General features: G+C 44.8%; 2 protein-coding genes across 5 annotated transcripts in view; one reads left to right on the forward strand and one right to left on the reverse strand.

Annotated features, from left to right (window-relative positions):
• CFAP263 (cilia and flagella associated protein 263) overlaps positions 1-7,503 on the forward strand; it is a 32,282-nt gene extending 24,779 nt beyond the window's left edge. For all 4 annotated transcript variants that reach the window (XM_086350925.1, XM_086350926.1, XM_086350923.1 and 1 more), the window contains exons 8-9: positions 6,193-6,348; positions 7,355-7,503. In XM_086350925.1, coding sequence (XP_086207051.1) covers positions 6,193-6,348; positions 7,355-7,441 — 243 coding nt within the window. In that variant the 3' untranslated portion in view covers positions 7,442-7,503. The remainder of the gene's footprint in view (positions 1-6,192; positions 6,349-7,354) is intronic.
• Positions 6,710-18,638, reverse strand: PRSS54 (serine protease 54). Its single transcript, XM_086350927.1, has 6 exons — positions 18,418-18,638; positions 18,188-18,279; positions 15,484-15,655; positions 12,966-13,224; positions 12,250-12,381; positions 6,710-8,437 (listed from the first exon to the last, which is right to left on the reverse strand). Exons 1-6 carry the CDS (start codon positions 18,573-18,575, stop codon positions 7,904-7,906), a joined length of 1,347 nt encoding a protein of 448 aa, XP_086207053.1. The 5' UTR covers positions 18,576-18,638; the 3' UTR covers positions 6,710-7,903.
• Between the last annotated feature and the right edge of the window lie 5,356 nt (positions 18,639-23,994).

The raw sequence follows: 23,994 nt of genomic DNA on the forward strand, positions 1-23,994 counted from the left end.
AGGACACTAGCCCTACCAGATACTGAGACATGTCATGAGGTTACAGTATTTAAAACAGGACCATAAAGAAAAAAGACCATGAATTGACTAGAAGATCAAAGAAAAAATATAAGCCAATTGATATAAGTATGCATTAATATTGATGCATTTAGTTTATGATAAAAGTGACATTGTAATAAAAGACAACAGATTATTCAGTTAGTAACAATTAACTTGGAACTTATATGTAATGGTGAAATTAATCCAGTCATATCATTAATTTAAATGTAAATAATAAAGCCATTAAAGTCCTAAATTTATATAGTGGGAACATTTTTATTATGATCATGGAATGGGGAAGACATTTAAAATGTAAAGCCCATAAACCATGAAATCAATAAAGTCAACTATATAAAAATAAAAATTTTTCTGCATGATAAAAACCATCATAAGTAAGGCCAAAAGATAAGTAACTGGGAAAATGTTGTATCTAAGATCACAAGGAGCAAATTTTCTTAAAACATAAATGCATTTTAGAAATTAATAGGAAAAATCTCACAAAAAGTAGGAAAAATAGGCCAAAGATTTAAACAGTTTACAAAAAGCTAAAAAATCTCAAACATATTAAAAATGTTCCTCTTCATCCATAAAGGTCAGAAAAAGTAAAACTATAATGAGGTACCATTTTTCCTCTATTAAACTAACAAAGATGAAATAGTAAGATTGTGTTGAGACAACAGGGAAAACAGGCAGTCTCAAACACTGCTGCAGAAGTATATTGGCTTGATCATTATAACAGAAGGCAAGTTAGCACCATAAATTGTGTACACTCACATGCTTAGGACAGAGTTTCTCAACCTAGACACTACCGACATTTTGGGTCAGATACTTCTTTGTTGTGGGGTCTGTCCTGGGCATGGTAAGGTATTCAGTAGCATCCCTGACCTCAGCCTACTAGATGCCAGTAGCACTCCCCTAACTATGACAAGCAAAAGTGTCTCCAGGCATCGCCAAATGTCTCCTGTGGGCAGATAGCTTCTGGTTGAGAACCACTGCCGTAGAATAAGCAATTTCACTTTCAGTAGCTTATCCTACTGATATATTTGCATTTTTACAAAATGACGTATACCCCGAAGATTTGTAAAAACAGCACTGTTTGTTGTAACAAGAGATGGAGAAGCTAAGTGACTGTGGGTGGGGACTTGTTAAATTATGGTGCATCCATACAATGGAAAATTATGCAGCTGTTTAAAAAGAGTAAATTCTTTATGTGCTGATACAGAAGATTCTTCAAGATTTGTTGAGGGGGAGAAAAAAGTTGGATAAATAAAAGTGAATAGAGATCCCCATAAAGCAGCCTGTTGGGAGCGGTACACTCTGGAGTGGGTGCTCCTAAATCTCACTTGTTTAATCAAAGAAGAAAACCTTCCTTTGCTTTTGAAGTGAATGCATTCTCATTCTCTTGGCTCCAACAACCCCAGGCAGGAGGACCCTTGTTGGGGCCCCACTCGAAAAGCTCAGCAAAGGTGTCTAGGATAAGGAACTCTCAGAACTGGAAGATCCAGTCCTCTTTCTTCCTGTCCTACAAAACCACCACTAAGGTTTGGGATTTTGGAATGGGTGATGGTGACTTCATGGCTTCTTCAGCTTCTCAAATGTGACGGTGCCAGAGATTATCTTGTACAGAGATTGTACCTCCCAGCTTCCCTACTGGGAGAGAAACAAGTGTGGAAATGAGCAGCAGAATTGCCTCTCCTATGATCTAGGAGAGATCTAAGCTGATGCTTTGAAGAAATCTCTTAGAGATAAAAGCCGGCAGAGTTGAGACTATATACCCTGCTGGAGACCAGCTTCATGCTAGATCAACTTCTTCACCTCAGAGTGTCTCCCCTGGAATGTTGCTGTTCATGGGGAGCAGATTTGAATCTATTTACCAACTACCTGGAGATTTGCTTGAGAAGCTTCTGAGTCTCAGTTTTAAGATGGAGGAGAAAAGAAAAGGAGTAATCTTTAAGAAAGACTGATCAACAAGCACTAGTATATTATTGCTGGTCTGTGCTTAGTCATTCAGTTGTGTCTGACTCTTTGCAATGCCATGGACTGTAGCCCGCCAGGCTCCTCTGTCCATGTGATTCTCCAGGCAAGAATTCTAGAGTGGGTTGCCATGCCCTCCTCCAGGGGATTTTTCCATCCCAGGGGTCGAACCCAGGTCTCCCCCATTGCAGGCAGATTCTTTACCGTCTGAGCCATCAGGCAAGCCTAAGGATACTGGAGTGGGTAGCCTATCCCTTCTCCTGGAGAACTTCCCGACACAAGAATCGAACCAGGATCTTCTGCATTGCAGGTGGGTTCTTTTACCAGTTGAGCTACTGGGGAAGCCCAGTATATTATTGAGGCCAATAAAGACCTGCTTGGTCCCTAGGGCAGGTGAAACAATACCGTCCACTGGCCGGTTCCCCACACCGCAAAATGTCTCCAGGGGGTGCATTTGCTGAGTTTATTATTTCAAAGTATCCCAGTGATCCCAGATTTAGTATGAGGCTCCCCAAGAGATTCCAATTCCTTTTAGGAGAATTTTGTGTGTTCTAATTTTGTTTCCCCCCAGATTTCTACTTATTGTACTAAAACCAAATTAATTCCAAAAAGGGAAGGGGTCCTTTGGCTCTTGCCTTACTCATGCAGCATACATTTTCGTTATTCCTTCCTCTTTCTGGTCCTCATCGGTGTGCAGACATGTTTATATTGCTGAAGGTGTATTGAATTGATACAACTTTGTATGATCATTATTCTTAAAATTTACTGAGGGCAGAAAGTGAAAGTGAAAAGAGCAGAGTTGAAAAAGTTGGCTTAAAGCTCAACATTCAGAAAACGAAGATCATGGCATCTGATCCCATCACTTCATGGCAAATAGATGGGGAAACAGTGGAAACAGTGTCAGACTTTATTTTTGGGGGCTCCAAAATCACTGCAGATGGTGATTGCAGCCATGAAATTAAAAGACACTTACTCCTTGGAAGGAAAGTTATGACCAACCTAGATAGCATATTCAAAAGCAGAGACATTACTTTGCCAACAAAGGTCCATCTAGTCAAGGCTATGGTTTTTCCAGTAGTCATGTATGGATGTGAGAGTTGGACTGTGGAGAAGGCTGAGCACCAAAGAATTGATGCTTTTGAACTCGATAGTGTTGGAGAAGACTCTTGAGAGTCCCTTGGACTGCAAGGAGATCCAACCAGAACATTCTAAAGGAGATCAGTCCTGGGTGTTCTTTGGAAGGAATGATGCTAAAGCTGAAACTCCAGTACTTTGGCTACCTCATGCGAAGAGTTGATTCATTGGAAAAGACTGGTGCTGGGAGGGATTGGGGGCAGGAGAAGAAGGGGAGGACAGAGGATGAGATGGCTGGATGGCATCACCGACTCGATGGATCTGAGTTTGAATTAACTCCGGGAGTTGGTGATGGACAGGGAGGCCTGGCGTGCTGCAATTCATGGGGTCACAAAGAGTCTGACACGACTGAGCGACTGAACTGAACTGAACTGACTGTGTACCATACCCTATGCTAAGAGCTGACAGCCACTTAAGAGTTTCATTGGATTCTCATAACCATTATGTAGGTTATCTGACTAGTCTTGTTTTCTAGATGAGGAAACTGAGGCTCAAAGCAGATATTCACAACCATCTACTTTAACATTGAGAAAATCTGGAATTTGGTAGCAGGTGTTTGAGAGTGATAAAATTTGTGAGATTTCTGTGCAAATCACTTAATGTTTCTGAGTCTCAGTTAGTGATTCCTTCCTACCTCCTGGGATCACTGAGAACTGAAAGGAGTTGTGTATGTGAAGGTGCTTGATAAACTGCAGGCTTTATTATACTTCTAAACAATGATTTATACCCCTTCATTAATAATCTTCCTGTTATTATATTTTTAAAAAGTGAATAGAATTGGCTACTCTTTGGGTCAAAAAAGGTAAAATATAGAGATTTCTATCCATGCAAACATATCAAGATTGCCAGGAGAAATATCAACAACCTCAGATATGCAGATGAAACCACCCTTATGGCAGAAAGCGAAGAAAAACTAAAGAGCCTCTTGATGAAAGTGAAAGAGGAGAGTGAAAAAGTTGGCTTAAAACTCAATATTCAGAAAACTAAAATCATGGCATCTGGTCCCATCACTTCATGGCAAATAGACAGGGAAACAATGGAAACGGTGACAGACTTTTTTTGAGGGTTGGGGCACTTAAAAATCACTGCAGATGGTGACTGCAGCCATGAAATTAAAAGATGCTTGCTCCTTGGAAGAAAAGCTATGACCAACATAGACAGCATATTAAAAAGCAGAGACATTACTTTGCCGATAAAGGTCCATTTAGTCAAGGGTATGGTTTTTCCAGTGGTCATGTATGAATGTGAGAGTTGGCCTGTAAAGAAAGCTGAGCACAGAAGAATTGATGCTTTTGAACTGTGGTGTTGGAGAAGGCTCTTAAGGGTCCTTTGAACTGCAAGGAGATCCAACCAGTCCATCCTAAAGGATATCAGTCCTGAGTGTTCAATGGAAGGACTGATGTTGAAGCTGAAACTCCAATACTTTGGCCACCTGATGTGAAGAACTGACTCATTTGAAAAGACCCTGATGCTGGGAAAGATTGAAGGCGGGAGAAGGGGATGACAGAGGATGAGATGGTTGGATGGCATCACTGACTCAATGGACATGAGTTTGAGGAAGCTCTGGGAGTTGATGATGGACGGGGAAGCCTGGTGTACTGCAGTCCATGGGGTTGCAAAGATTCGGACACGACTGAGCGACTGAACTGAACTGAGAGATTTCTTGAAGGATACAGGAAACCTAAAAGCAGTATATGCTTCTTGGAAGGGGACCTGTGTGGCTGGGGACAAGGGGTAGGATGGGAGCTTGTCATTGTGTACATTTTTTTTTTTTTAGTGATCAGTTCATTTTTCTTTTCAAATCATATTTTCTGAATATATTTTATATGCTGGTGAATGACCCCAGGAATACAGAATCTATTAGGTAAAATTCCACTGTGTAGCAGCAATTATTTTTTATTTTATTTTATTTTTTAACTTCACAATATTGTATTTTTATACCATTTGGATTGAATGTGTTGCCTATTCAAAACAATTGTTAAAAGGACAATGCTAATTCAAAATCCACTCAAGAAAAGGACTAGTTAATTTTACTATATAATAATTTAAAAAAATAAAATTTAAAAAGACAGATTCCTCAAAAAAACTGAATGACCATATGATCCAGCAAGTTGTCTTCGAGGTATATACCCCAAATAATTTGGAAGCAGGAACTTGAACAACAGGTATTTGTTCACCCAGGTTTGTAGTAGCATTATTTACAATAGCCGAAACATAGAAGCAATTCAAGTGTTCATTGACAGATGGATAAATAACCAAAATGAGCTGTACATACACGTAACAGAATTTTACTCATCCTTAGAAAGGAAAAAATTTTGACACACTACAAAATGGATGAACTCTGAAGACATTTACGCTAAGTGAAATTAGACAGTCATGCAGGAGCAACTATTGTATGATTCCACTTATATCTAGAGTAGTCAGATTCATAGAGAATGGGGGAAGGAATCCCCTAGCAGTCGAAGGAACTAAGCTCACTTAAGCCACACAGTGAGACCAAAAAAAATTTTTTTTTCATTCATAGAGACATAAAATAGAATGGTAGTTGTCAGGGCCTGTTGGGGAAGGGTATGGGAAGTTAAGTGTTTAATAGATACCGAGATTCGTTGGGGAAAATGAAAACCTTCTGCAGACAGATTGTGATGAAGGCTGCAAAACAATTCGAATATACTGAATGCCACAGAGCTGTACATTTAAAAATGGTTAAAACGGGCAATAGTATGTTATGTATATTTTGCAAAAAAAAAAAAAAGCCCCTAAGCAATCAAAAGTAAAGCACATTCCTTAATAAAAGAAGGAAAGGAAGAAGGAAAAAAGGAAGGGAGGAAGAAAGACTGTGTAGACTGCACTTAGTGTTTCTGAACTGGACAAACATGTCAGGGTCTGTAAAGAGTCAGAATCTTGTGATTTCACCCACTCCTTTGAAAATGTAAACATTTTTAGAAGGACATTGAAAGTAGGGGGAGTTGCCAGGGCCAGTAAGTCCCAGGAGGCTGGAACTGCCAAGGGAGCCCCACAGTCTAATTGGTCCCTTCCCCCACCCAGGACCGGGCCAAGGCCCTGGCTCTGAACAAGCAGCTCCGGAAGCAGCTGTCTGAGTTCCGAGCTCCACAGGTGATGATATACATCCGGGAGAAGATCCGCAACGGGGACCTGGAGAAGACCATCAGGATGTGGGAGAGGAAAGTGGAGATCGCAGAGGTGAGTCCCAAGACCCCCCAATGTCTTATGCACTGCCCCCACCCCCCATCTTTTGTTTAGGATATTGTATTCTGAGCTAAGAATGCAGGTGTTTGGAAGTGTAGTCTGTGAGAAATCTCAGTCATTGCTTCAACGCTTACACCAAATAAAAGATGGCTTTTTGAAAAATTTTTTTCCTTAAAGCTCCTTTTTCTTGTTAGAGACAGGGCCTTTTCAGGTTATCAGGAAGACACTGTAGCAATAGTGTGTTTTTAGTTGCTTATTTTCTTATTGAATTCTGGAAGCTTTTGAGTCCCTCTCCCCACCATGGATAATTAAGTGATTGCTATTTAATACATGGATAAGCCAGGTTTTTAAAAAATGAGATAATAATGGATTTTAATATCACTCAGAACCTGATTCCATGCATTTACACAGTTGACATGGGTCTTTCCGTTGACTAAATCCGCAGCCTTTTCATACGGTACAGTGTGCCCGGAAGCCCCCTTGCCCATTGTGAGCTGTGGAGAAGAAAAAGGAAAAGTGCAAATGAAACGCTGCCGTCTAAAAAAAAGATAAAAGGGAAGCACTGAGACTGCCACAGGCCAGGTTGCACACACAGGACACTAGAGACATCCTAAGAGCAGCGCAAAAACCCAGTCAGGTCACTTGGGAAGCTTAGCGTCCTGGCATGTAAACACCAGGTACATTTTCCAGGGTGCTTCTTTCTCCCTTTCCCGTGGTCACTTGGCAGCAGGATAATAAACTAGGGTCCAAACATAGGCCCATCATATCTGGGGCCAAGAAGTAGCAGAGAATCACAGGAGGAGCCTGCAACTTCTCACTTTACTGAACAGAAACAATGAATCTTCGGATGCCCCAAGGTGGCCGGGGCCACCACCTGCATGCAGACACCGCGCCCAACACAAGGTCATCCGCGCCATCACAGGGCTGGATGCGGGTACGATTGGCACATCCGTTTGTCTCAAATGACCTTCTCCCCCCCTCCCCTTTTCTCCTTTTGTAGATGTCCTTGAAAGGCTACCGCAAAGCTTGGAATAAGATGAAAACCTCCAACGAGCAGTTGCAGGCGATTTCCGGCCCTGGGAAATAGCCAGAAGGAAGCTACGGCTGCCGACCAAAAGTGATCCATTAAAGTCATTAGCTCCTGTCTAAGTCATGGGGTCCGCTCACTATTCCCTGTGCTGGCTGGGGTCCCCAACTCTCCAGCCAGGCTGCTGGTCACCTCTCAGGCCACCTCAGCCCCCTGGGGAAGTGTTTTCACAGCCTGGCCCCGGGAACCCGTGAACACTGAAAGAACCACAGGGCACTCTAATGGTTTGACACTTGTTAGCCTACGTTTAGTTCACAAGCACACACGAAAGCGACCTTCCCGCTCGCGGGAGTGGGGCTAGAGGAGAGGGAGCCGGCCCAAGTCTGAGCGCGGCCCTGTCCACGGCAGTCTAGCTGCGCGACTCTCAAAAAGAGACATCGAAACAGCATGGTGAATGCCTGGCACTCAGCGTTCTGAGCTTCCTCTTCGGTTTGGAGGGCTAGCTCCTAGACGAAGATCCCATTACCAAAGAAAACGAGCGCAAAGAAAAAATAAGGTAATTTCTTGGGGCTGATGTAACCTGTTCTGGCCTGAAGAGGGCGCAGACGCCATGATCTCCCCACCGTAGTAGTCATAGTACGTGGGCTGGATGGCCATCTCAGACCTGCCTGGCTCCCTCCGCCCCTTTTCCCGGAAGTCTAGACTCATTTGAGTGCCATTGTCTGGCAGTGAACGCGTGGAATGCACGGTGGACCTTTCTTGTCCTTGGAAGGATAGTCGGGGCCACACAAGCTGGCTCAGCCCAGCCTGTTTTCTCTGTGTCACGAGATCACGTGATGAGTAGCTGGGTAAAGGACTGGGGTTCTCCCAGTGATGGAAGGAAGACAGGGGAGAGCTGGTCTTCCTGGTTTTAGACGTGATCCAGTCGCTGTAGTCTTCCACCCTGATGTACAGGAACAGGCCAGGGCATTTCTCCCCTCCTTGGGACAGGATTCCTCTCAGCACCCACAGACTCATTTCCTTCAGCTGGCACATCATTGGGTTTCCTGGGTCCCCCTGTGATAAAGGACAGAAGGCTTCAGGTCTTAGGAAAAAAACTCGTTCTCTCTGTCTTTTTAAAAAGTATGTCCTAGTGCTATTTACTCTCTCTTCTAGAAAAGTTTTGCACTATTCTGGCCTGTTCTTGCTGGTTCTCACTAGAAATGAGGTAAATTATAAGATACTGTTTCTAATCTAGGCCACTGTCCCCACAAATAACAACAAGATGACTTTTCCTTTTATCATACAAATTATTTTGTAGATTCCTAGTTCCCACTTCATTTTCTTGCCCCTTTCTAGGACTTTGAATAAACCCTCCCTCTCTTCTGGTTTCTCACTCCTCAAATGTTATTTTGTTTCTTTCTGGCCTGGAATGGGCCCATTTTCCCCCTTCTCTTCTCTGTTTTGTTTCGATTTAAGCTGCTCACACCCACCCACAGCCCAGCTAGGGTCAGAGTCAGACTAGTGGGGGAGCATATGCCACCAGGCTGGACTCACAGATTTATCAGCCTGGCAGCTGTCAATGAGGCACCCTGCCCCCGCCATCCCCATCCAAGACTCTAGAGAGCTGTCCTCCTGGCCTCGGGAGCTCTGCCATACAGACCTGATCTCTCTTCAGGTGAGTGGGCAGGAGCCTGACACACCTGGCTGGAGATGTAGCCCTGGCAGGTTACCTAATTCTCTGAGCTAAACTGGGGACTCAGTTCACCTCTGTAACACCAGCAGAGGTCCTAGCACAGTGCCTGACCTACAGAATGCACTCAATAAACAATTAGCTGCTATTACCCTGGTGTCGAGAAAAGGCCCTCGTTTTTACAAGAAAAACTGAGAAATGTGGAAAAAGAAACAAGGCAGCAACTAGGAATAATTTATCTTAACTGTCCTCCAGGCCTCCTCTTAAAGGAATACCTGCTCCCCAGCCCTGGCCCGTGGTCCATCTTGGTCCAGGCAGGGGTGGGTTTATCATTGAAGGCTAGGCGATTACACTTCACTCTCACTATTTGGACTGAGGCATGGGGGAGGGGGCTTACAGTTGACAATGGCAAACAGTCTGAACAGATTCAACCATGAGAATCAGAGATGTGCAAAAGTGGTCACGTCAGTCCCTGCTGGTCGGGTGTCTATACACTTGTAGCCTCTATCACTGAACCCTCCTTTTTCTGAGGAAGCCATGCCAGAACAGAAATGAACAGAAGACAAGAGCCACTTCGCAAGCAGGGCCAGGGAGGCGCGCTCGGCAAGGCTGCCGTAATTCCCTGGTTGTCTCACGGCCACACACATGTGAGGATAACATTCTGGATTTCGTTCTGTGCCTCTCATCAGATGGAAGGGGGTGCTTGAGTGTGGAACTCTTAATTTTTCAGCGTTTCACACTCTACTGTTTTCATCCCTTGCTGCCAAACAGCAGAAGGTAGAAACTTCATCCCAGAGCTCTGGCCAGTCCTCCTGGGACTGGTGAACAGGCTTTTTCGTCTGCGCCCTGTTGTGTCTGCCTGGGGCACAGAGGGTTTCTGGCCAAGCATGGAGTAATCTCCACTGTGTTCACCAGACCCACTTCCAGTTTGTTTTAACTGTGCTTTTACAGCTTGAGGAAGAAAAGGAGTGCAATTCAGGACAAATAGTTTGACAAACGATTGTGTGGTTGCCATCCCTGGCTCTCGGGTGGTTTTGCAAGCTGCTGTTCCACTCAGATGCAGAGTACGCTGCTTTTTCTCTTCTCCATAACCTCTAAGGCTGAGACCTCTGCAGCTCAAGCAATGGACACAAAAAGTACCAGCTGCTCCTCTGGAGCAGTCTCACCTCATCTCCTGGGGGAGCGACACTTTCATTGGGCGACCCTCAACCTCAACATTCAACAAAAGCCCTAACAGTTTGGGAAGAAGGAGGGGTGGATTCAGAGTGATTCTGCTTTTGTTGGATCTCTGGGGACTCATTAAAGCAGACACTGAAAAGTGAAAGTGAAAGTCGCTCAATCGTGTCCGACTCTTTGTACTCCATGGACTGTACAGTCTGTGGAGTTCTCCAGGCGGGAATACTGGAGTGGGTAGCCTTTCCCTTCTCCAGCAGATCTTCCCAACCCAGGAATTGAAGCGGGGTCTCCTGCATTGCAGGTGGATTCTTTACCAACAGAGCTATCTGGGAAGCCCAGAGCAGACACTGAACCTGGGTGAATTATTCTACATGTGAGAAGTGTGGCTTTGAGGACCCCTGGACAGTAGAACACAATTGCTGGGACTCTAGCTAGACAAAGCACTGTTTTTTTTTTAATGGTCCGAGACAGTTTTTAAGCATAATCTAAAAAGCAAAGAACTGTCTACAGGTGTGCTGCGGTTAAAAAGCAATCTAAATTTTGTGAGTGGTTTAAAGAAATGATCATTTAGACTGTAAGCAGTTTGTGTGTGCTGTGTACTGAGTCGTTTCAGTTGTGTCTGACTCTTTGCAACCCCATGGACTGTAGCCCGCCAGGTTTCTCTGTCCGTGGGGATTCTCCAGGCAAGAATACTGGAGTGGGTTGCCATGTCCTCCCTCTAGGGTATCCTCTTGACCCAGGGATCAAACTGGAGTTTCCTGCATTACAGCGGATTCTTTACCGCTGAACCACTGGGGAAGCCTGTAAGGAGTTTACCATATTCTTATGCATCTAAGATTCTCTTAAAACTTTCCATCTTTGAAATGGAATGTGTCTTTTAATCAGTTGATTCCAGAATTTCCATTCACTCTTCTTCCAGCATTTTTTCCTTCTCAACATTACATAAAATAATAGTGTGCTCTACAGCTGGTAGCATCTGGATCTGATGAAGTGTGGCTCTAGATTGATGGAGTGGCTGATGGCAGGATTTTGTTAAGTAGCTACATCTTCTTCTGTATTTTAACACATTCTCTAAGAAGTTGCTACAATCGCGCATCTGACAGAGTTCAGTACAATGTCCGTTCAGTCGCTCAGTCGGGTCCGACTCTGTGACCCCGCAGTCACATTGTACACATTGTACACTGCAGTACAATGAAGAACACTCGATAAATGTTAAACCAGCTTTGGCAGGGCAAACTTACTGTCTGATGAAAGGCAGTCCTTCGTGCTTTTGCAATGAAATGACTTTGAGAAAGAATTGTCCACATCTAAGTATTTTTTTCCCTTTCTCTTAAAAAATCTTTTCCTTAGCCCTCTGAAAAAATTTTCCCACTGGGAAATCCTGAAGACTATTTTGAGAAAAGTGGTTGATGGAGTAGAGGAGGGAAACTTTGGAAGTCTGGCAGACCTGTTTATTAACTGTGTGGCCCTGGTAAGCCACGCTTTCCCCAGGTACAGATCTGAGGGCCAAGGACAGGTGTTTGTGAATGCTGTGCATTTTCGTGGGGCAGTAGGACAGCCCACATCCAGGTAGAGGGCAGGGCTTCTTATCGGAAAAAAGAAACCCAGTGACTGATGAGCAGTAGCATCAGTCTAGGTTCCAAAGAAACCAAATAGAGTGAGCCTGTGCTGTGAGCACACTCAACATATATCCCCATGTGTGGTTGGGACTCCTTCTTTCAAACTTTTAGCTCATGAAAAAACATGTTACTTAGCCGTGCTTAGTTATGTCACACTGACAATGGTGACTGGTTAGTCCATTCAGCAGATGGCTATTGAGCTTTTATTATTATTTTATTTTTTATTATGTATTTATTATTATTATTGGGTTATTGAGCTTATTTGCCAAGTCCTGCTCATCCTAGAGATATCTGTGAATCCTAAGTGACAGTCCCTGACCACACGCAGCCAGGGGGAGTCCCCAAGCCCCCCATGAAGTAACCTCTGCTTACTTTCAGCTTCTATTCCACTGTGTCCTTACCAAGCAGACAGCGTTAGTCTCCATCTCTAGGTGGTTGCCACATCCTGTTTTCTGCTCTATGTTTAAGGGACACGAGTCAATGTCTTTCACGGAGATTTTCCTCAGGATACTCATTGTCATGTGATTTCCTGTCTGGACCATGCAACAGAGAGCCCAAGAATTATTAACAGGAAGACATCCCCCAAGTCAACTCAACTACAACTCACATATCCAAATGGGAGTCAGTAAGAAATGTCCTAATAAACCCCCTTTTCCTCATAAATCACAACCCGTGTCTGGCTTTTTACTGAAGACTACCTTTGTGAAAGCAAAGAACCTGAGTGTGAAGCAGGCAGAGAACGTTCACCCTTTCTTTGCTTTTCCTTGTTTGCTTCCCAAGAGTCAGAGAAAACAAGGATGGCTCAGAGAAGAGGACTGCAAGCTCTGGTTCAGGGAATGATGTCCCCTTGCCCCTCAGTAACCCTGCAGTCACTTCAGGCGTTCGCTACCCGTGTATGTCCAATTTGGGTGTAAGGATAAAAGAAAAAGGACCCAATGTAAAAGTGACCTCAAAGAGGGCAAGCGCTGGGAATCTTGACCCGTTCAGTGGGGGTTCCAGCCCAACTCCAGAACCTCAGGCCACCTGAATTACTGAGCTAAGCCCTGGAATGGTTCATCCTGGTCACCCCCACTGCCGGCACACACACAGCCTCCTCTAGGAGAAGGAAGCCATTAACTGCAGATGTGGGGTTCCATCCTGCCACCCAGCAGTTCATCAGGACTGGCGGCCTGTTCAGCTTTCTGCCGAGGAAGCAGATGGGCCGGACCAGGCTGTTGAACTGCATCGCCGTGTCTGTCTTCAGGAGGGCTATGTTATTTCTCATTGTCTTATTGTCGAAGTCCTCATGGATGATGATGGTGTTGATAGGATACTCTTCATGAGCAATCAGTTTTGCATCCATCTTAGCTATACCAATTATAGCCACAGCGTCCTTCCTGGAGAGAGAGAACAAGCAGGTCTTGAGAAGCTGAGGCACCGAGGAAGCTTCACACTTCCCTATTTTCATGTTTATTGATTTTTTGGCTCCATCCAACTCATCTTCCTAGGGCTGCTTTTTACTCACCTTTTTGAACCATGTCCCCAGGAAATTTTTTTTTCGTTTTATTGACGTGTAGTTGATTTACAATGTTGTTTTAGTTTCTGGTATACAGAAAAGTGATTCAGTTTATATATATATATATAATATTTTATATATTATATACATGAAATATATTTCATAGACTATATATGAAATACATGAAGCACTCATATATGAAATATATTTCATACATATAAAATGTATTCCATATATACAATATATTACAATAATATATTTTATTTTTAATATTCTTTTCCATTATGACTTATCACAAGATATTGAATATAGTTCCCTATGCTATACAGTAAGACCTTGTCATTTATCAATTTTATAGTGGTTTGTCAGGAAATCATTTCTGAATCCCTACACTTGTGCCATCATTCTTTGAAGATTCTTCTATCTTACAAGCATATAGCCTACCACCTGAAGATAATCTGGTATGTTATGGCTGATTATCTTTCTTCTATGCTTATTTATTTATGGGTCTAAAATTAAAATGAAAGAAAAACTTTTAAAGTCATAGGTTGGAGTAATAATGTAAACCCTGGCAATAATCAAATGGTGTAACAAAAATTGAAAAGAAAGCAGAGGTGGGTTGTATACACCAATTTTCTCATCTTTCATGGGAGTCTAAACGGTTATTTATTTACAGCTAATATATGAAATAACAAGTGTGCAGACATGAAAGTACATAAATAACCTATTAACACTGAGTGGTCATGAGGAGAGAAGGAAAGAGTGAAAAGATAGGAATTCTGGCATCAGCCATGGGAGAGTCTTGAGAGGATGATCCAGAGAGAAACAGAAGACTTGGGTATTTTCCATGAAATTAGAGCTCTAAGATGAACACATTTGTAAGAAAACAAATTCAAGCTTTCCAAATCTGTTAGAAGAGACCTATGAAACAAAGCCATATAATGAAAAGGAAAACAGAAAGCAAGAAAAACAGAAGCAGGAGTTTTATTCTGAATATCAAAGCAGAAGAGCATGCAACAAGATAAAGAAAGGTGGTGATAAGGAATTCAATCTACAATGAAGAATGTATTGCAACAAGTGACACAATGTTCATGAATTAAATTCCAAGAAATAGAAGGAGAAAAAGCCAGGAGTTTGTAATTTGCCTTGGTCAGCCCAGGAAAGATCAAGTAGACTCCATGCCCCAATTTTATATATTAAATTATATTCCAAGGACAGAGGGGAACTTTTTAATTTACTTATGGAAAATAGTCACATGGACCTCGTAGTAGACCACAAAGACAACGTGAACGAATTCCTTAATAGCTCACCTGCCATCTAACTCAGAATTAAATCGTATTGGAAAACAAAGCAAAGTGTCCTAGCGCCTGGATATTTTTTAATGGTCTTTGATAAAACACAGAGTCAAAAAGGAGATCAATCAAACCAGCAGATCAGATAGAAAATAGCAGTAATGAAAACACTACATAGAAAACAACCTCTCTGGAGGGCAATATATATAGCACATATAGTGTTTTTTTAAAAATCTGGTTTAAAAGAATGTCCATTTACCGTAAACCATTTGGAGAATACAGAGAAGTTCAAAGACGAAAACAGGAATCATGGGTGCTCTGAGCATCCAGAGATGGGCACTCTCCAAGTGTTTGTGTATTTCCTTCAAGCCTTTTCTCTCTGCGTGTATATTCATGGCAGTCTCATGGTTAAGGTCTGAGGTTTAAGTGTTTTAAACTTATCCTATCAATTCCCTTAAGAAGACTCCTTGTTAGGACTCTTATCAGTTCTCTTAACAAGATAAGCAGTAAGGACCTCCAGTGTCAAGAGACAGCGCCTTTGTGACTGTAGTACAGAAAGCGGGAGCCAATATCCTTCCTACAGAGGATGGCAAGCGCATCCTTTCACTCCACAGAGGTGCAGCTGTTAGTCCTTACCGCAGAGAAGACACAGACTGCGCCGACCCTGGCAGCTGGTGATTTTAGGACCCCCAAGCTCACGGCAAGCCCCGAGCTGGTAAAAAAAAGCCGTGTTGCCCTGACACCAGGAACCCACCTTCCAGTCTTCCCCAAGCTGAGCAGGAAGCAGAGTCCCCCAGAGCCCACCCCGCCTCGGTGGGCTGTGTCAGCTCCAAAGCTGGGGTACTGGCCTGTTCTGAAAGGTGGACGCGATGCTGAGGATCCAGAACTCACTGAGGATGCTGCCGAAAGTCAGGTGGGTGTACTGGGAATCCTGCAGCGACACCACCCACGGGAACTCCTGCTCTTCGACCAAACCCTCCTCGGAAGTGACCGCAATGTTGCTTTTCTGGATGCCGCAACCTGGAGGGGGTGTGCAGGGGCCTGACTGCTGGGCAAGCAGCTAGAGCCTGTGGCCACCACTACCACTGCCACATCAGACCTCAGGACCCACTCGCTCTCCTGCCGTTTCCCCCACTTTTTCTGGCTCGCCATAACCATTCCACCCTCATTTATTTTTGTAGGAGGTCTTCTTCCCCATCAAAGACCCTTGGTGACATCTTTGAATCTAAAAATGTTAGGCTAGCGATGATCACCCTCATTTATTACAAGCTTAGCACTTGGCAGATTTGTTGTTGTTTGTTTAGTTGCTAAGTTGGGGCAACTCTTTGTGACCCCATGGACTGTAGCCCGCCAGGCTCCTCTATCCACAGGATTTTTCCAGGCAAGAATACTAGAGTGGGTTGCCATTTCCTTCTCCAAGGAATCTTCCTGACCCAGGGATTGAACCCACATCTCCTGCGTTAGCAGGTGGATTCTTTACCACTGGGGGCTTCCAGGTGGCTCAGTGAAAAAGAATTCCCTTCCCTTCCCACCAGGGAAGTCCCACTGAGCTTATCCTAAGCTGTTTATCTGAAATCTTTCATATATATCAGCAGTTCTTAAAGTGTCCTCTGGGATCTTTGGGAGTCCTCAAGACCCTTTCTGGGGTCTGCCAGGTTAAAACTATTATCTGGACACCATGTCCCAAGTCCAGTTTGCCCCTGTGCGTTGGGACTTGGGGAGAGCCACTCACCTCTCTGGGCTTCAGTTTCCTTTTATGAGAGGTAAGGTAACACACCTCTCACAAGAGGAGAGGTGTGTCCCCATGACTGATAATGCCTAGCTCAATGGATGATGGCATTACCTACCCCCACTGCTGTGGTAGCCTCTACGTGAGTACCCAGCGTGTGTTTCTAAGTTGGTGGTCCTGGGCCCTGCGTGTCACCTACTGGGTAGCACTGGCTGATAAGGTCAGGACATTGGTGACTTCTTTTTCATCCATTCATCTACCTGTACACACAGCCCTGCCGAGTTCGGGGCTGGGCTAACGGGACAGATTTCAGGGTTCTGTCCTCACCCCAGGGGAGGTCCCAATGCATGGGGGAGACAGACACGCTGAAGAGTGATGTACAGAGAGACCTGTGACACAAGAGACTGTCCCCAGAGTACACAGAAGAGGGGACATGGATTTTGCCCAGAACATGAAGTCTGGGAGGGCTTCCCCCAGGAGGTGACCTTTGAGGTGACCACCAATGGCAGAGCATTTCCAAACCGCGATGCTGGAGTTGACAGTATTCAGTACAGTCATCAAAGGACCACTCCATGCCAGGGCACCGTGTGATCAGATTCACATCTCTGTGAGCTGACACTTGGAGACTTTGCTGGAACAGTGACAGAGCTGGTTGTCAGCAGGATGATGGCTGCAAGGCCATCAGGTGCTTCAGGGTCACCAGAGAAAGGAATTCTGGTTTGTTTGTTTTTCCACAGAATATTGGCCATCTGTGGTGAGCAAGGCATAAACAACCCTTCCTCATGCAGCAAGAATCTATACGTGTGCGATGACTTTTATCTTTTCAGAGTTCTAATTGGCTGATTCATTCATTCATGACCTTATACGATCCTTGAAAGGCCAGGATATAATGAGGAAATCTGTCCCAGAGATGAAATGTTGGCCCCAGGTCACTTGCCTGAGGCTTTTTAAGAGGGGCGGAGAGGCCCTTTCTGTCTTTTGCCTCCTTGGCCTGCAAGGAGCTGGGGGAGGCCAGGAAGGAGGTTGGTCTGCTTGGTGTGTGTGTACGTGTGCGCGGGGAGCTCCTTCATGTCTCCTATTTAACTCCAGGAAGACAGGAGAGAGCCAGCTGGGGTGGCAGGAGCTGGCACAGAGACTGCTTTCATCAGGTGCCCTACCATCTACCCTGTTCCAGGCTGGAATCTATAACCTGGGGATCAGGGAGGTGACTGCAGCTGCCACTTCTGCCGACTGAGGCCAGGCAGCCTCTAAGGCACCTCCCTGCCCCTGAGCCCAGCCCTGCAGCTGGGGATCAGTTTAGAGGTAATGTTAAAAGTTTAAGGATAAAGGCCTTCATCCGAAGCTGAAACAGAAACACTTGGAAGGCCTGGTTCCCAAGTACATAAGACATATCTTGCCCTCCCTTTACTCGCCCCCACGACTCCGGCTCAGGAAGGATGGAGCCTGGAGGATATATCCTGGGGAGGGCAGGGGCAGGGGTGGTGAGTGGGGAGCCAGGAGCTCATGTCAATCCCCTCTGCCCGCCTCAGGGGGCCCTCTCTGTAGCCTAAGCTTTATTTTCCTAACCAGACTCTCACCAAGGACTAGTCCTGACACCAGACTGCTCAAGCCCAGTGTCCTACACCCACCCACCACGTTCCACTTCTTCCCCTGGTTCCTTCCACCAACTCATGCTGCCCAGAGCAAGGCGGCGTAACTCACCCGTCCCCGAGTCCCTCTCTGGACATTAAAAGGACAGTTTCCTTTTCTGGGATGACTCCCCCTGCCACGTCACACAGTCAGCTGAAGTCGTGACGGAAGAGAAAAGAGAGAAGCACACTCACTGGCAGATGCGTGGGAGACGTAGAGCAGCAGCAGGAGCGCCCTTCTCATCGCTGCCATCCCCAGAGACAGCCGCAGCAGACACCATGGGCAGCTGTGAACACAGAAGTGCTGAGCGCCTGGCCTTTCCTCTCCTCCCCAAGGTGGTGACATCCCCAACCCCGACCCCCGTAGCAGAGTCCCTGTCCCTTGCCTTTCTACCCGGAAAACTTCCAAGACACGGGAATCAGACCTGTCAGGTCCCTGTTCTTTGGTTCCGAGCAGTAAAGAGGCCAGGACCAGCTGCCCGGCCCCGATGTTCAGCCAGTGGCTCGTAAGATGCAAGGAGAGGAGGCAGACACGCTGGTTGGTTTTCTGCACAACCCAGCCAGGGTCCCCGGGTTTCCCCATGGCGTCAGGTCTTAGAAAAAGGTTATTTTTTGACTCGTTGAATTCAACCCTTGCCTTAACTCTGTAGCCATAGGATGCTGCTGAAAAGCAAAAAGTGGGGATTACGTAAAAGCCCACCCTGGTTTTGCCCCTCCTATGGGCTTCCCTGGTGTCTCAGATGGTAAAGAATCCACCTGCAATGCAGGAGACCTGAGTTTGATCCCTGGGTTGGGAGGATCCCCTGAAGAAGTGGAAAGGCTACCCACTCCAGTATTCCTGCCTGGAGAATTCCATGGACAGAGGAGCCTGGTGGGCTACAGACCATGGGGTCTCAAAGAGTCAGACACAACTGAGCACATCAAACTCTGCTGGCTTAAGTAATGCTGGGTTTCTTTTCACTGATGACAGCTCAGACTTTTACATAGTAACCACCCCAGCATTTCGCTCAGTTCATTCACACAGTAACCCTGTGAAGTGGACACCGTCGTCATCCCCACTGTGTGTGTGTGTGTGTGTGTGTGTGTGTGTATAAAGTCGCTGAGTTGTGTCTGACTCTTTGCAATCCCATGGACTGTGGCCCGCCAGGTTCCTCTGTCTGTGGGATTTTTCCAGGCAAGAATACTTCAGTGGGTTGCCATTTCCTTCTCCGGGGGATCTTCCAGACCCAGGGATTGAAGCCCTCATCCCCATTCTACAGATTCAGAAACTGATACTCAGAGACCATAGGAATCCCACTCAAGGTCAGCCGAGGCTGCCTGGTGGTGGAGCTGGAGCTCAAAGCCCAGACGTGCTCCTCCATCCCCTGCACCTCCAGGCCTACCCTCGCCTCAGACAATGCACAAGGGCCCTAGGAACTCGCGCATGCTGTCCTCACTCACCATGTTCCACTCATGATGCCAGATGTTTCTTGCTGTCAGGATGGTTCTCAGAGTTCTTCTGTGAACTGCTCCCGCAAAAGGAGAAGTGAACTCACTCTGACCTTATTACCGCAGAGCTCAACCGAGGGATTCCTTCTAGCACCTTGGGAAGAATATTCCATTGTGGCATCACGGTTACCATGGAGCCACCAAGCAAACGTCTGGACACAGGGACACGGGAGGAGCGGGGATGAAAAGCCGGCCTGTTTCATAAACTTGGCAACGCTATTCTGGAAGCCTGCCTCTCCCCAAGTCTGGCTGAGACAACTTCCCTTTCGCCAGGTCATAGCATCCTGTCCAGTCATGGCCATGGTCTGTCTGCTTCCTCGGCATCTGCCCTGTGTCTACATGAGTCTGTCTGACTGGAGGGAGGAAGCCCACGACTTGGGGGGGTTTGGTTTTTCCAACCCCGACAGCATTCTTACGCTCCTAGTGTGGTTTCCTGGAGGCTCAGCCCAGTTTTCTTTAGCCCCCTAGCTTGTGGGTCCATGTGGAGCTACCAGAAGTGCCCTGCCAGACCACAATTGCTAAGTGGATCTGCACTCCAGCAGCTCCAAACAGCCCAGGCTTCAGCACAGGGCCAGGACTTCAGAAAAGTGTTGACAACGTTGTGGTCAGATGTAATTCCACAGACCCAGAGGGCTCCTGGCATTGACTGGACAGATGAATGACTGATAGGTAAAGGATGGCTGGATAGAAAGCAAAGCCTGATGAGAGAGAAACCACTGCCTCCTTCCCTTCTTGGCTTCCCTAACATCCATCCTGTGTGCCTTGCCAGCCTGCATCACCTCCAACCCCAAGGAGGGAGAATGGAATGGGAAAGATTTTTGGCAGTGGGAGAAAACGGAATTGCTGATCCTTCAATATGCTCTGCATTTGCAGGTCTCAAAGAGTTTTCACAGTTTCTCATTCAGACTCACAGTCACCCTTGCCAGGATGAAGGAATTACCCAAGCTCTCCAGATGGAAACAACTATGCCTCAAGGTGGGAAAGTCACTTCCCTAGAGCCAAACACCTGGGAAACATGGGCAGGATTCCAGCCGGATCCTTCCAACTCCAGGGTGGTCAACCAGCTCCAAGTCGGCATTTCTCAGCTTGGACCACATGCCTGATAGGGGATGGAAGCGGAAACAGTGATCGGGGCTGCTCTTGAAGAATGGGGATGCTGAATTAGTACCCAAGATGTTGACTCTCTCCAGATTCCTTCTGATTTTCTGCATGAAAAGAAGCCATGTGCAAGCTGCCAGAAACACTCTGTCTCCTGACAGGAGGGAGCTAGCATAACCCACAATAAGAAAGACTTAGAAACCTACAGGTGTCCAGCAGACCTTATAGACATGTGTACATGCGTGCTCAGTCCCTAAGCCATGTCCTACTCTTTGTGACCCCACGGACTGCAGCCCGCCAGGCTCCTCTGTCCATGGGATTTCTCAGGCAAGAATACTGGAGTAGGTTGCCATTTCCTTCTCCAGGGGATCTTCCCGACTCAGGGATCAAACCCACATCTCCTGCATTGGCAGGTGGATTCTTTACCACTGAGCCACCAGGGAAGCCCATCCTTATAGACAGTGGGCCTCAAATTTTCGTCCTCTGTGGGCCACTTAATACAGTCAACTTTAGGTAAATTTTTTAAAAATTCATCACAACATTTAAAATAATTATTTGTTTCTTTAAGATTAATAATAATAAAATTTTTATTTTATATCTTTGAGAGGAAATTCATTTGCAGTCTTACACCAAGGGCTTCATGTTCAGGACAGTGACAGCATGAAACATTCAATTTTTCAACCTGTTATTTTTTACTTGTTTTCTTTATTTTCATTAAGTTAGAAAATCTTACCTCTCAACTAAAGGGCATCTGAAATCACAGTGTGTTCTGGAGTTTCCATCAGATATTCAGTTCAGTGTATTCAGATTAAACATGGACTCCAAAATTACAGAGAGGTTTTTCAGTGATGGCTGTTCTCACATGCTCAGGGGCCAGCCCATCAAGCTCAAAGCCTGGGCTGAAATTTTCTTCTGGGAAACTGAAAGTTTCATCCAGGGAGATAGTGATGGTTGGATTACTAGTCCACTTTGTTGCTTTTCCCTCTGGAAAATATTTCTTTGTGTCCCATTGCCGCTTTGTAAAAAATGTTTTTTAAACATGCCAATAAGAGCTTTACTATACTTCAAAAATCTCTTGTGGAATTAACAGAATTAAAAAATTAAGCACTTCATTTTGTTGTTGTTTAGTTGCTAAGTCGTGTCCGACTCTTTGTGACCCCATTGACTACAGCAAGCCAGGCTCCTCTGTCCTCCACCGTTTCCAGGAGTTTGCTCAAATTCCTGTCCATTGAGTCGGTGATGCTATCTAACCATCTCATACTCTGTTGTCCCCTTCTCCTTTTTCCCTCATTCTTTCCCAGCATAAGGGTCTTCCCCAATGAGTCAACTCTTCCCATCTGGTGGCCAAAGTATAGGTGCTTCAGCTTCAGCATCAGTCCTTCTACTGAATATTCAGGGTTGATTTCCTTTAGGATTGACTGCTTTGATCTCCTGGAAGTCTAAGGGACTCTCAAGAGTCTTCTTCAGCACCACAATTTAAAAGCATCAGTTCTTCAGTGTTCAGCCTTCTTTATGGTCCAGCTCTCACATCCATACATGACTACTGGAGAAACCATCAGTTCAGTTCAGTCGCTCAGTCATGTCCGACTCTTTGTGACCCCATGGACTGCAGCCTTCCAGGCTTCCCTGTCCATCACCAACTCTGTGGAAAACCATAGCTTTGACTAGACGGACCTTTGTTGGCAAAGTAATATCTCTGCTTTTTATATGCTGTCTAGGTTGGTCATAGCTTTTCTTCCAAGGAGCAATCATCTTTTAATTTCATGGCTGCAGTCACCATGTGCAGTGATTTTGGAGCCCAAGAAAATAAAGTCTCTCACTATTTCCATTGTTTCTGAACCATCTATTTGCCATGAAGTGATAGGACTAGATGCCATGATCTTAGTTTTTTGAATGTTGTTTTAAGCCAGCTTTTTTACTCTCCTCTTTCACTTTCATCAAGAGGCTTTTGGTTCCTCTTCACTTTCTGCCATAAGGGTGGTGTCATCTGCATATCTGAGGTTATCGATATTTCTCCCAGCAATCTTGATTTCAGCTTGTGCTTCATCCAGTCCGGCATTTCACATGATGTACTCTGCATATAAGTTAAATAAGCAGGATGACAATATACAGCCTTGACGTACTCCTTTCCCAATCTGTCAGGATATATCTATCTTTAGAAGATAAGGCTATATTGTTTTCCAAGGAGGTTGTAACTATTTGCACTCATACCAGCAGCATATATGGGTCCTGCTGATCCATGTCCTTTCTAACTCTTGCTACTGTCAGCCTTAATTTTTGGCCAATCCAACAGTTATAAATGATATCTCATTGCTAGTTTTCATTTCTCTAATTATTAATAAGGTCAAGGTAATTTCCCCACATGTTTATTCCCTCCAGAGTTAATGCTTGGGCCTTTTGCACTTTTTTTTTTTTCTGTTGAGTTCTTATTGCTATGTGAGAATTCTTGATATATTCTGAATATTGTCCACTGTACATATTGTGAATATCTTCAACCATTTGTGGCCTATGTTTTCACTTTTGATTTCTTTATGGTGTTTGATTAGACAGGATTGAATTTTGTCAAATAATTTTTTGGTATCAATTAAGATAATCACTGGAAGAGGAAATGGCAACCCACTCCAGTATTCTTGTCCAGGAAATCCCGTGGACAGAGGAGCCTGGCAGGGTACAGTCCATAGGGTCAAAAAGAGTCGGACACGACTGAACAACTACACAAGATAATCATATGGTTATTCTTGAAATTGTTAGTGTGATTAATAAAATGTACAGAACTTCTCAAGCCACTCGAATTTCAGGGATAAATATTTTATCTTTTTATACACTATTATTTGCCAATGTTTTATATAGCATTTTTGGCATCTGTGTTTGTGAGTTAGATTGGCTTGTAATTTTCCTCTCTCGTTTTATCAGTTTTAAGGTCCTGTGGAATTAGTTGGGAGATAGAAATTATATGTTCTCTGAAATTTTGCAGAATTCAATTGAAAACTGTCTAGGTCTGCTGTTTGTGGGTAAATTTCTAAAGGCTGTTTAATATTTTTAGTGCCTCTAGGACTACGCTTGGAGAAGGAAATGGCAACCCACTCCAGTGTTCTTGCCTGGAAAATCCCAGGGACGGGGGAGCCTGGTGGGTTGCCATCTCTGAGGTCTCACAGAGTTGGACATGACTGAGGCGACTTAGCAGCAGTAGCAGGACTATGTTGACTATTCGTCTTGAGGCACTTCCGTTATGTTTTTCTAGGAACGTTTCCATTTTGTTTGCTTTTAAATTAAAAGGAGTTAAGGGCTATCACTCACTCTCATTTAAAATCTGTAATATGAAAATTAACACCCTTTTTTCATCCTAGTATTGTTTATTCATGCCTCTGTCTATTCTTTACTAGTTTCGCCAGACTTCCAGTTTACTTGTGCTTTCA

Source organism: Bos grunniens, chromosome 18, assembly GCF_055505025.1.
Source record: "Bos grunniens cultivar Pamir isolate PY7600 chromosome 18, Bosgru_T2T1.0, whole genome shotgun sequence".
NCBI classification, from domain to species: Eukaryota; Metazoa; Chordata; class Mammalia; order Artiodactyla; family Bovidae; genus Bos; species Bos grunniens.